Raw genomic sequence first — 12,887 nt, 5'->3', positions numbered from 1 at the left:
GACTGCAAGATCATGACCTGAGCCAAAGTCAGACGCTCAACCGACTGAGCCACCCAGGCTCCCCGACACATATTTCTGAATAAATCATTTGTAGCCAGAAATAGGGAATTTTTTTTTTTTTAATTTAAGTTATTTATTTATTTTGCGAGAGAGAATCCTGAACAGGCTCTGCACTGACAGTGCAGATGCAGGGCTCTGATGAACTGTGAGATCATGACTTGAGCTGAAATAGTTGGACACTTAACCAACTGAGCCACCCGGGCACCCCTACTCCTGTATTCTCTTAATAGTTTTATAGTTTTGGTTTATATTGTTGACTCACTAAAAGAAAAACTGCTTTTCCTCTACTTACCAGTTTACTCAGTAGTTCTGGCTACCACCACATGTGTCAAGTCATCAACCAATTTTCCCAACTCCCTAGACACCAACTGGGTATCCTACAATTTAATTCGTTTTCTGACACTGTCTGAAGTTGATGTCAGAACCCATAGGTTAAGGGCTAAGTCCTACAAGATGACCCATCCCGCCTACTTCACATGCCAGTCTCCAGTCACAACTTGTGAACTGTGTTTCTAACCACCTGGCTATAATTTGGGGGTTCCCATGACCCCCTCCTTGGTTTGGTCATTTGATAGAATAGCTTACAAAACTCAGGAAATCAGCTTACTTATTAGATTATTGGTTTATTATAACGGAATACAACTCAGGAACATCCAGATAGAACAGATATATAGGGCAAGATATGTGGGAAGGAATACAGAGATCCTGTGTTTTTTCCAGGTGAGTCGATCTCCCAGCACCTCCACGTGTTCACCAACCCAGGAGCTCTCTAAACCCCATAGTTCAGGGATTTTTTTGGACGTTTCATCACGTGGGCATGGTTATCAACTCAGTCTCCAGCCCTTTCTCCTCCCCAGAGGATGGGCTTTCTGGTGACCAGCCCCTTTTCTGAAGCTGTCCAGGAGCCCACCAAGAGTCTCTTTATTAGAACAAAAGATGCTCTTATTGCCCAGGAAATTCCAAGAGATTTGGGAGCCCTGTATTAGGAACCAAATATTAGAACAAAAGATGATCGGTGCGCCTTGCTGGTTCATTCGGAAGAGCGTGAGACTCTTGATCTTGGAGTTGTGAGTTCAAGCGCCATGTTGGGTATAGAGATTACTTAAGAGTAAATCTTTAAAAAAAAAAAAAGATGCTCTTAGTACCTTTATCTCTTAGGAGATGCAAAGGTTTTAGGAGTTCTGGCCGGGAGCTGCAGACAGAGACCAAATATATATTGTTTATTATATTACAGCATCATACCTGCTTTGAGTTCAATTTTGTTTTGGAATAAGATGGAGTTCTAGTCTCATTCTTTTGTGTATGGTCATTCAGTTGTCCCAAAACCATTGTTTGAAGAGACCATTCTTTTTCCCTGTTGGATATCCTTGGACCTTTATCTAAAAGCAATTGGCCAGAGATGTTTGGGTTTATTTCTGGACTCTGTTCCATTCCATAAATCTATATGTCTCCCCTTATAGGTCTACCACGTTGTTTTGACTACTGTAACTTAGTAGTAACTTTTGAAATTGGGAAGTATGAGTCTTCCAACCTTTTCAGGCTATTCACGTTCCCTCGAAGTTTCCTATCAATTTGAAGTTTGGCTTTACCTTTTTTGCAGGGTGGGGGAATTGCATTTTCAATAGGGATTGCACTGAATCTTAGCTCACTCTGGGGAGCACTGTAATCTTAATACTTAAGTCTTCCAGTCCATGAACATGGGATGACTTTCCATTTATTCAGCTGCTTTTTAATTTATTTCAGCAATGTTTTGTAGTTGTCAGTGTACAATTCATTTACCTCCTTTGTTAAATTTATTCTTAGGTACTTTATTCATTTGGATGGTACTGTAAGTGAGATTGGTTTTTTTTGTTTGTTTTGTTTTGTTTTTACTTTAAAAAAAATTTTTTTTAATGTTTATTTATCTTTGAGAGAGAGAGAGAGCCAGAGTGCACCCAGGGGAGGGGCGGAGAGACAGGGGGACACAGAATCTGAAGCAATCTCCAGGCTCCGAGCTGTCAGCAGAGCCTGATACAGGGCTTGAACTCACAAACCGCAAGACCATGAGCTGAGCTGAAATCAGATGCTCAACCAACTGAGCCACTCAGGCACCCCCAGATTTTTGTATTTTGATATTGTACCTGTAATTTTGCTTAATTCATTTATTAACACTAGTGTTTAGTTTTTTTGTTTTTTGGTGTTTTTTTTTCTGTTGTTTTTTTTTTAATTTTTTCAACGTTTTTTATTTATTTTTGGGACAGAGAGAGACAGAGCATGAACGGGGGAGGGGCAGAGAGAGAGGGAGACACAGAATCGGAAACAGGCTCCAGGCTCCGAGCCATCAGCCCAGAGCCTGCCGCAGGGCTCAAACTCACGGACCGCGAGATCGTGACCTGGCTGAAGTCGGACGCTTAACCGACTGCGCCACCCAGGCGCCCCTAGTGTTTAGTTTTTTAATGGATTCTGTATATGTAGAATTCCCATATGGAATCATGTCATCTGCAAGAAAAGAGTTACTTCTTCTCCAGTTTGGATGCCTTTTATTTCTTTTTCTTGCTAATTGTACTGTCTGGAACTTCTAGTACATTGAATAGCAGTGGTGAAAGTGGACATCTTTGTCTTGTTTCTGATCTTAAGGGAAAGTTTTCAGTCTTTTACCAGTAAATATGATGTTAGCTCTTGGTTTTTCATATATGCCATTTATCCTGTTGGGGAAATAACTTCTATTCCTTGTTTGCTAAGTGTTTTTATCATGAAAGGGTGTTAAATTTTATCACATGTGGTTTTGTTTTGGTTTGGTTTTTTTGCATATATTGAAATGATCGTGTGGGGTATTTTTCCCCTTTGATTTATTAATGTGTATTACATTGGATTTTTTTAAGTTTATTTACTTTGAAAGAGAGAGAGAGAGCATGTGTGAGAGCAGGGAGAGGGAGAGAGAGAATCCTAAGCAGGCTCCATGCTGACAGTGTGGAGCCCAACATGGGGCTGGATCCCTCAAACCGTGAGATTGTGACCTGAGCTGAAATCAAGAGTTGGACACTTAAACTGAGTCACCCAAGTGCCCCGGACTTTTTTTTGTTGTTGTTCAAGTACCCATACCTTCTTAGAATAAAATCCCCATTGGTTGTGATATATAATCCTCTTAATATACTTTTGGATTCTCTTTACTGTTATTTTGTTGAGGACTTATATATCTGTATTCATAAGAGATACTGGTCTTTAGTTTTCTTATGGTATCTTTGTCTGACTTTAGTATTACTTGAGTAACATTGGCCTCAAAGAGTCTATTAGGAAGTGTTCCCTTTTCTCTTTTTTGAAGGAGTTTGAGTAGGATTGGTGTTGTTTCTTCTTTAAATGTTTGGTAAAATTCACCAGTGAATTTTAACCATCTGGTCCTAATTCTTTGGAGGTTTTTGATTACTGGTCCAGTCTCTTTGCTTGTTATATAGGTCTGTTAAGATTTTCTGTTCCTGCCTGGGTCAGTTTTGGTAATTTGGTATTTCTGGAGATTTTTCTATTTCATCCAGATTTTCTAGTTAGTTGGCATACAATTGTAGTTTTTTCTTATAAGCCTTTTAAGTTCCATAAGGTTGGTAGCAGTGTCCTTGCTTTCCTTTTTGATTTTAGTTATTTGCATCTTCTCACCTTTTTCCGTTAGTCATTCTAGCTAAAATCTTGTCAATTTTGTTGGTCTTCTCCAAGAACCTACTTTTGGTTTTGTTAGTTCTATTTTTCTGTTCTGTGTTTTTAATCTCAGCTCTAATCTCTCTTATTTCCTTCTTTCTGCTGGATTTGGGTTTAGTTTGCTCTTATTCTAGATTTTTAAGATGTAAAATTGATACGAGACTTTTTTTTAATGTGATTATAGCTATAAATTTCCCTTTTGAGTTCATCATTCTTTATATCCCTTAATTTTGGCATGTTGTTTTTTCTTTTTCAGTTGTCTCAATTTTTCTTAATTTCCTTAGTGATTTCTTTGACTCATTGGTTGTTTAAGAGTGTGTTATTTGATTTCCAGGTACTTGTGACCTTTCCAGTTTTCTTTTTATTATTGTTTCCAGCTTTATTCCACTGTGGTCAGAGAAGATATTTTGTAAATCTCAATTTTTTTCGATCTATTGAGAGTTGAATTTGACCTAACATGTGGTCTTTCCTGAAGAATGTTCCATGTGCAATTGAGAATAATGTATATTCTGCTGTTGGTGGTGGGGCGTAGGGGCATAATCTGTTGCTTTTAAATACTTTAAAGACACTATGGGGGAAGTGCTTTTGGCCCTTGACGGTTGAAACAGTGGTCTCTCAATGAATTGCCAGGTAGTTTCAAATCATACAACCCCAATTTTTGTAGGATATGCTTCCTGTTGTCCCTCTATCACTAGCAAAGCTGCACCAGGAACATGAGCCGCCATCCCCATAGCTGCCTTTTGTGGAGTTGGGAGTTAATGAATGGTACAGCCAGCCACTACACAAAATGCTAAAATTTACCTCAAGTTAACAGCCTCTTTCTTCATCAGGTACTCCCACAGATGCTACAAGTGTATGAGTAGACGTCACAGTTCCAAAATGGTTTATTCAGATGTTACGTGCCAACTAAATAGTTGTTTCAGTGTAGGGACTGAATCCTGGATCTTCCTACTTTGCCATCTTTCATTATAGCAGTTGCATCTGTGTTTTTATTTTAGGTAGTTGTAATCTCTTGAAAATTACAGTTTTATAATCTGCCTATATAAGATGTTTAATGTTACTATATATTTACCTGATTTTTTAATGCTACAAATAATATACCTATCTATTTTGAAAAAAATACTGATCAGAGTTGTAGAATTCTAAGAAATTGCATTCAACAAATCATATTATTTTGGTGAGTTTGAGTCTCTCTTTTTTTTAAGTATATTTATTTATTTTGAGAGAGAGCATGTGTGAGCAGGGGAGGGTCAGAGAATCCCAAAAGCTCCCCGCCGGCAGCACAGCAGATCATGACCTAGACCTGAGCCGAGATTAAGAGCTGGATGCTTAACTGACTGAGTCACCCAGGCACCCCAAGCTTGAGTCTCTTTAAGACTGGCCCCTTTCTTTTAAGTTCCTGTTCACCATTACTTGCCTGGTAAATTCCAAACTGGTCTTCTTGTTTCTATTTTCACTTTGTTTTCACGGTCACAGAAGGACATATAATAATGGTTGCCAGGGGCTAAGAGCAGGGGAAATGAAGAATCGTGGTTCTGTGAGTATAAAGTTTTAGTTCAGCAAGATGATAGAGTTCTAGGGCCACCTGGGTGGCCTAAGCGTCTGACTTCGACTCAGGTTATGATCTCAACGTTTCTGAGTTTGAGCCCCACGTCATGCTCTGTGCTGACAGCTCAGAGCCTGGAGCCTATTTCAGAGTCTGTCTCCCTCTCTGTCCCTGCCCCTTCCCCGCTCGTGCTCACTCGCTCACTCTCTCTCTCAAAAATAAAAAATAAACATTAAAATTAAAAAAAAAAAAAAGATGATAGAGTTCTAGATCTCTACAACATTTTGTTATGCAAATACTGTACCGTATGCTTAAAATTTTGTTAAGAGGGTAGATTTCGTGTGTTCTTACTGCAGTTTTTTAAAAAATCAAAGTGATAGCATTAACAAAAATGCTGGTGACGTATACCTAATAAAGTTGTCAGCTTTAAAGAAAAAATTGAAAGCCTAATAGAAGAAGATAAAGAATTCAGGTCTTGTTGCTGGAGACGAGTGCATAAAGATCAGGGAGAACCATACAATAAGCACTTTTAAGTCTTCTTTGCATAACCAGATTGAACCAAGAGGAAACTTGGGGTGAGTGGGTATCATATACTATTCTTCCATGGTTTGTTGTGTTTAGCTGCTGTTACCTCCAAGTGCAAAAATTAAATAACAGGATAAACTGGGGTGAACCAGTGTGATTTCTTAGTGCATTGACATAATTCCCCTGCTTACAAGTTGTACGTGTACATGAGCTAATTCATGTGTTGAATTGTGTTTTAGCTGAATGGTAGTGGTGACATTCTGCCTTTTCTGTGCTTACCGTTCCTTTCTTTCCACTCACAGTGCCCGGGTTATTTGTATCATCTTCCAGCCATGTGTGTCCTTCTGATGTCTTTTAATTTGTTCTTTATAATGGTACAAGAGTTGTCTGTTAGAAACATTAAATCTAATCAAATCAGTTTCTATCATTAGAGCGTGTTTCCCATACTCTTGGTGTGTGCAATTCATTCTCCATGGTCTCTATTTTCATTTTTCTCTATGATAAGAGATTTTCTTCACACCACATTTTGGAAAATATGCCCTAAGCTTTAAACTGTATTATTGGCTACCTTTAGAACCTCAAATAACACAATTTTAAGCCTACATATATTAATTTATCAACTTTCTCCAAAATTTTGTCAAGTGATTCCCTGTTATAAAAAGGGAGAGTATTAATTTATGTGTTTCCTTTTGTGTTTTCCTGTTTCCACTCATCTTCATCTTCCAATTTTTGTTAGAATACTATGTGATACACTGTCCTGACTGATTTTGTCAGTGTGTAACTTTGTAGCTTTTTTGACAACTATTCAACACATTCTGTTCTAAGACCATAGTAAATTGTCATACACATTTATGTGCTTAAATGAATTTATTTTTCATCTCTTGTCTTTTTTTTGATACCACTTTTCTGTGAGTTCCTTATTTTGATACAGCAAAGGATAAGTCGCTATGGCTTATAGAGCACTAAGTCTTTTTCTGGAAATACAGTGGAACCTTTTGATCAAATTTAGAGCTTCATTCAGGAAATTTCTGTTACATAATTTAAGTATATTTTCTCATTTTGTTGTCTTTTTTTAAATTTTTTTTAAGTTTATTTTTTTTTTCAACGTTTATTTATTTTTGGGACAGAGAGAGACAGAGCATGAACGGGGGAGGGGCAGAGAGAGGGAGACACAGAATTGGAAACAGGCTCCAGGCTCTGAGCCATCAGCCCAGAGCCTGACGCGGGGCTCGAACTCATGGACCGCAAGATCGTGACCTGGCTGAAGTCGGACGCTTAACCGACTGCGCCACCCAGGCGCTCCTCATTTTGTTGTCTTTCTAACCAGCATCAGTTAACTGTTGGGTCTGCAAGAATAATCACCTCCAACCATTTTATTGCTGTAGTTTTTCTTTACTTGCTTTTTCTCAAAATTATTCTCTATTAATGACTTGGCTTTACTGCTTTGATCTGTTGATGTAATTATTCTGCTAATAACTCTATATTATGTTCTATATTATATTTGTCTTATCTATTTTTTCCTTAACTCTGTATGCTACCTTTTCAGCATCTTTTTTTTTTTTTAGGTTTATTTGTTTATTTTGAGAGAGCGTGTGTGCATGAGCAGGGGAGGAGCAGAGAGAGAGGGGGAGAGAGAGAAAGAATCACAAGCAGGCTTTGAGCTGTCAATGCAGAGCCCAACAAGGAGCTTGAACATACAAACAGATCATAACCAGAGCCAAAATCAAGAGTCAGACGCTTAACCGACCTAGCCACCCAGCCGCCCCTCAGTATCATTTTGATCATAAGAGTTTTAATTTTTTCAAAAGGTAAAGCAGTATGTTCCTGAAATTTTCTTCTATTTCCTGGGACAAATATTAATCCTGCATGGATTTTTCATCTGTCTGATGGCTACGTGGGTATAGTTTGAATGGTTTTGTTAGGCCTTGGAAAAGCTGATGGGGCTTGTCCGTCATTTTTGTCTAAGGAAGACTTTGAACTTTTCCTCCCTCTGCTTCAGATGAACTAGTCTATTACTTCTGAGGCCTGGGACTTTATACATTGTGTGGTGGTTGTGGTGGTGCTGCTGTTACTGAGGTTAGGGATGATACTGATTTATATGCAATTTTCTTAATCCTGATTTTTCTAACTCTTTACCCTTCCTTTTGGATACAGGACAAAATATAGAACCTTGTCACTTACTCCTCTCCTTATAAAGTATTCTTTGGCCATTAGGGAAAGAAGAACTTCAACTAGGGCATTCTGCATCTTTGCCCTTACCACATCAGTGTTTCTGTCCCCATCTACCAATATGGAGGTGCCAGTGAAAATTTCTCAGGGCATGCCGCATGTGGATTCTCAGACTCGCCTTCCAGTTTGGACTAACAAATTCAGTAGCTGAGTGATACTTTTTAATAAAAGTTATGGTATGAATTTGAGATCTTCTCAATAGGGGTATTTTAACTTTTCATTTTCTTTAATTTTAGGGAGGGATATTCTTCTGCAAGCCTACATCTATGCCACCATCTTTCCTGGAAGCAGCATAAGTAATAGAATTTTTAGGATGGGTGGGTCATTATTTAAAAGGAAATAGCATTCATATTTAATCTAGCCCTGAATCAGTTTTGCAGAAAAATGCATACATTCAAAATATTGCACAGTGTTAAACGTTTACTCCCTTTAGGTTAGTCTTTAAGTGGATAATATATGATCTTTCAAACTTTCTTATTTGGAACTTACGTATGGATGCAGATATTTTCAGCAGTGTAAGACAGTAAACCTGAAACTTTAGTGTTCATAAGAAACTCTTAAGGAATTGGTTTAAAATATAGATTTCTAGACTCTCCTCAAAGTCTGATTCAATGGATTTGAATAGGATTCCAGAAATCTTTTTAGCCAGCTTACCATTGTGCAGGTGGTCTACAGTTTAACTTTGAGTCATGCTGTCTTAAGTGTTGAAATAATCATATTTAATTAATGAGAAAAATATTTTAGGTAACTAGGTCATTTCAGGCTGTCCCCTGGGGTGAATACCTGACAGCCGCTTGGCTTGGCTTCTAGAGGACCTACTACTCACCAGGATAGATGTTCCCTTCATTGTCTTCTTTTAATCCAAAAGTTCAATTTGGTATTTTGTGGACAGGGAAGTCTTCACTTGCCACTCCCAACAAGAAATCTCACATAGGCTTGCCAGTTTTTTATGTTGCTGAATGATGACATTCAAAATAAATCAACAATGAAAGGACATTTTTAACACCTCCTCTCACCATAATCACCAAAGATATAAATAAATAAAGATGTAGGAAGAACACGACCTCATGATACAGATTGTTTTTTAAATTGAGTACATTGAGCTCTAGGCAAAACCCACTCTGTTTTCCTCTTTTTTTAAACAAAATTTCTTTAGTTACAGATTAATAGATATTTTCTCACAGCTGACATTTAAGAACTGCTGTATTGGAACAGCAGTTTATTGGAACTGTACTTGGAAGAGTATACTTCTGACAGTCACTACCTGAATATGATGAGTAGACATATATCTCATATCCTCTCTTTTCTCACCAGTTCGATCCTTTGGTACAGAAGACAGACCAACAGATCGTCCAATACCACCTCGTGATGAAGTCTTTGAATACATCATATTCCGTGGGAGTGATATTAAAGACCTCACTGTTTGTGAGCCACCAAAACCACAATGTTCTTTGCCTCAGGACCCAGCTATCGTTCAGGTAACGGATAGTAAATTTGTCTTAAGAGTGCAAGAAAACTGCAACTACATGGCTAGCCTTAGCTTGTACATCTCTTGGATTTTGGCTTTTTTTTTTTTTTTTCTCAGTTGAATGTTCGTGTACTTACCATTTCCTAGTCACCCAGATACCTAAAATACCTGGATAATGTTTTCACCCAGCTTTTATTCTTTAGATCATAAGTTGGGACTAAATAAAGTAAGCGATAGCAGAGGAATTTATTTTTATCATAAAATATTTTCTAATTTCAGCAATAGTTAGAATAGCTTATATTTATTGAAGTCTAACTGTATGAGAAGCACTATTCAAACCACTGCACATAGAATAAATCAATCCTCACAATACTCTCTGAGCTTGGTACTATAATCTTGTTTTTATATTTCTCATTTTTACAAGTGAATAAATTAATATAGAGCCACAATTTGGACAGACCAAGCAGTCTGGCTCTGGAATCCAGAATCCATGCCACTCACTGTATTATTCACATTTGGTTCATATTATAAACCAGGGTGGTAATGGCTACTCTTAGGTTAAGATAATTAAGTTCAGTGAAAAAAAGTGATAAATCACATTGGTACTTTATAGATGTATATTACATAATATGCATGCAGTGTTATATAATAAGATAGCACAAAAACATAAAAGGATTTTATGTATACTTCTAAAAAGGTATGAAAAAAGAAGACCCTAAGTATTCTCAGTAAAAGAAATAAAAAATTTGTAATTTATTAGAAATAGATATAACATATCTAAGAGATTGTAAATTACGAATTAAAAAGGTTGTTCCTTTCAGTACTTGTTTCCATGTTAATTGGAAGTGTATAGAAACTGCCTGAATTTAGTTATAACAACAGAAGAAGCAGATTTCATATAGGAATATTTTCATTTTAGGGCATAACTGATTAAAAGTTTATGACCCCCTAGGTTTTTCTCCTGGACCCATTTTCTTCTCAGCCTTTTTTCTTGTCAGAATTTTTGGTCATTTGCACTAAAATATGCTTGTTGACTTTTTTTAAGGTTATACTTTTAGATTTTTAAAAATTAACTTCCCCTTTTTAATGCTGTACGTGATAAAATGTTAGTTTTCCACAAAACAGATTCTTAGAATAAATATTATCTTGCATAAGGTTTGTCTTCCAGCTATTAAAAGAAAATACCTGATAAACTCTTCTGAAGAAAATAGTAAGTGGTATATAAAATTAAAATGGAGGGGCGCCTGGGTGGCGCAGTCGGTTAAGCGTCCGACTTCAGCCAGGTCACGATCTTGCAGTCCGTGAGTTCGAGCCCCGCGTCGGGCTCTGGGCTGATGGCTCAGAGCCTGGAGCCTGTTTCCGATTCTGTGTCTCCCTCTCTCTCTGCCCCTCCCCCATTCATGCTCTGTCTCTCTCTGTCACAAAAATAAATAAACGTTGAAAAAAAAAAATTAAAATGGAAAAAAAGAGGGGTGCCTGTCTTGCTCAGTGGATGGGGTGTATGATCTCAGGGTTGTAGGTTCAAGCCCCGCATTGGGTATAGAAATTAGTTTAAAAAAAAAAAAGGAAAAAAGAGAAAGTACCTTTTAACATTTATTTAGTATTTATTTTTCCTGAATATAAGCTTTAAAAACAATTTTTTTTTATTTTAGAGAGAAAGCACATGCAAGCATGGGGGAGAGAGAGAATCTCTCTCTGTTTTTTTTGTTTGTTTGTTTGTTTGTTTTTGTTTTGAGAGAATGTTAAGCAGGCTCCATCATGAAGCCTGACACAGGGCTCAGTCCCATGACCCTGGGATATGACCTGAGCCTAAATCAAAAGTCGGATGTTCAATTGACCAAGCTACTAGGCACCCCGGAGTATAAGCTTTTTAATAAGAAATAGTTAAATTTATTCTTGTAATATACATAAACTGGAGAAATTCTCTACTCTCATCTCCCCTTCCACCCCCCGCTCCTTTTTAAGTCTTAACTTTTGAGGAAGTAGTCTGAAGGAATCCTGAGAAAATCCTTAAAAGAAATTTTTTTTCTTTTAAGTAGGCTCCACTCCCAGTGCAGGGCTTGAACTCATAACCCTGAGATTGAGTTACAAACTCTATTGACTAAGCCAGCCAGACACCCCAAAAATGTGATTTTTTTTAATGGAGGGAGAAGAGACACATTTTAATAGAGCTAGCCCTCACCAAATAGTGGTGTTAGCTGATTGTCTTTTGTATATATATCTTCTGATAATTCTCCAGGGAAATAGTTACTTAAGTAATCAGCTTTATGGAATAAGAAGAACCAAAAGAACACAAGTTAAACTGGTGTTGAATTTCTTCCAGCCACCATAAATTTTCACTTTTGATCTTTTGATTGAAATATTCAGTAGTATTTAGTGAGTACCTGCCATGTTCCTCATAGTAGCAGTAAACACACAAAGTCCTGCCATCAGTGAGCTTATATTCTTTTGGTCATTAGTACACTTCATATTTGTATTATGAGATATTTTATATATTAAGATAAATTAGTATATAGCATGCATACTTACATATTATAATTATTTTAGGTTTAGTAAGTTAAAGTTTTTAGAAAATGACCTTTAACGTAATGATAAATATATTTAAAAATGTAAATGGTCTTATGTGAGATAGTTTGTTTCTTCATCTCTTTCCTGTAAATTTAATAGTGCATCTCGAATGATTGAAAATATGAGCAAAATCAAAAGTGAGTTGTCTTATTTTTGTCAGCACCAGACTGAAACACAGTATAACCAAATGTAATTTTTCCCATATTTTTTTCTTCAAGCAGAGTTACTTATTCAAGTAACTTTTCTTTCCTAAATCTGCTATAAAACTCTTAACTCAAAGTAGGAGTTTATTGCAGAAAAAATTATTTATAAATCACATCCAGTGTAATTGGCACATTATCTGCAAATATTGAAATCAGAAGGGTATTAAACTGTTTTGATATTAAATGCATGTTGTAAGTTGTTATAATTGGTTTTGTATCTAGTAATTATAATTAAAGTTTTCTTAAAAGTGTAAATACTCAAATTTTTTCATTCTATACATGTTGTGTAGAGCCTGGAAAAATAACCCCGGTCTTTTCTTCAGTCTTCACTAGGCTCATCTACTTCTTCATTCCAGTCAGTGGGTTCCTATGGACCTTTTGGCAGGATGTCGACATACAGTCAGTTCAGTCCAAGTTCATTAGTGGGGCAGCAGTTTGGTGCTGTTGGTGTTGGTATGTTGTGCTTTTGCTTTTTCTTTCTTCCTTTCTTTCTTCCTTTCTCTTTTCTTTTCTTTCTTTTCTTTCTTTCTTTCTTTCTTTCTTTCTTTCTTTCTTTCTTCCTTTCTTTTCTTTCTTTTCTTTCTTTCTTTCTTTCTTTCTTTCTTTCTTTCTTTCTTTCTTT

General features: G+C 36.8%; 1 protein-coding gene across 4 annotated transcripts in view; it reads left to right on the top strand.

The window, feature by feature from the left end:
- LSM14A (LSM14A mRNA processing body assembly factor) overlaps positions 1-12,887 on the top strand; it is a 50,011-nt gene that overhangs the window by 14,709 nt on the left and 22,415 nt on the right. For all 4 annotated transcript variants that reach the window (XM_040446205.1, XM_040446203.1, XM_040446201.1 and 1 more), the window contains exons 2-3: positions 9,341-9,504; positions 12,589-12,718. In XM_040446205.1, coding sequence (XP_040302139.1) covers positions 9,341-9,504; positions 12,589-12,718 — 294 coding nt within the window. The remainder of the gene's footprint in view (positions 1-9,340; positions 9,505-12,588; positions 12,719-12,887) is intronic.

Source organism: Herpailurus yagouaroundi, unplaced genomic scaffold (genome assembly GCF_014898765.1).
Source record: "Herpailurus yagouaroundi ecotype Mexico unplaced genomic scaffold, PumYag 194, whole genome shotgun sequence".
Lineage (NCBI taxonomy): Eukaryota > Metazoa > Chordata > Mammalia > Carnivora > Felidae > Herpailurus > Herpailurus yagouaroundi.
Note: the sequence above shows the minus strand (reverse complement) of the source record. Positions and strands in the feature narration are given on the sequence as shown.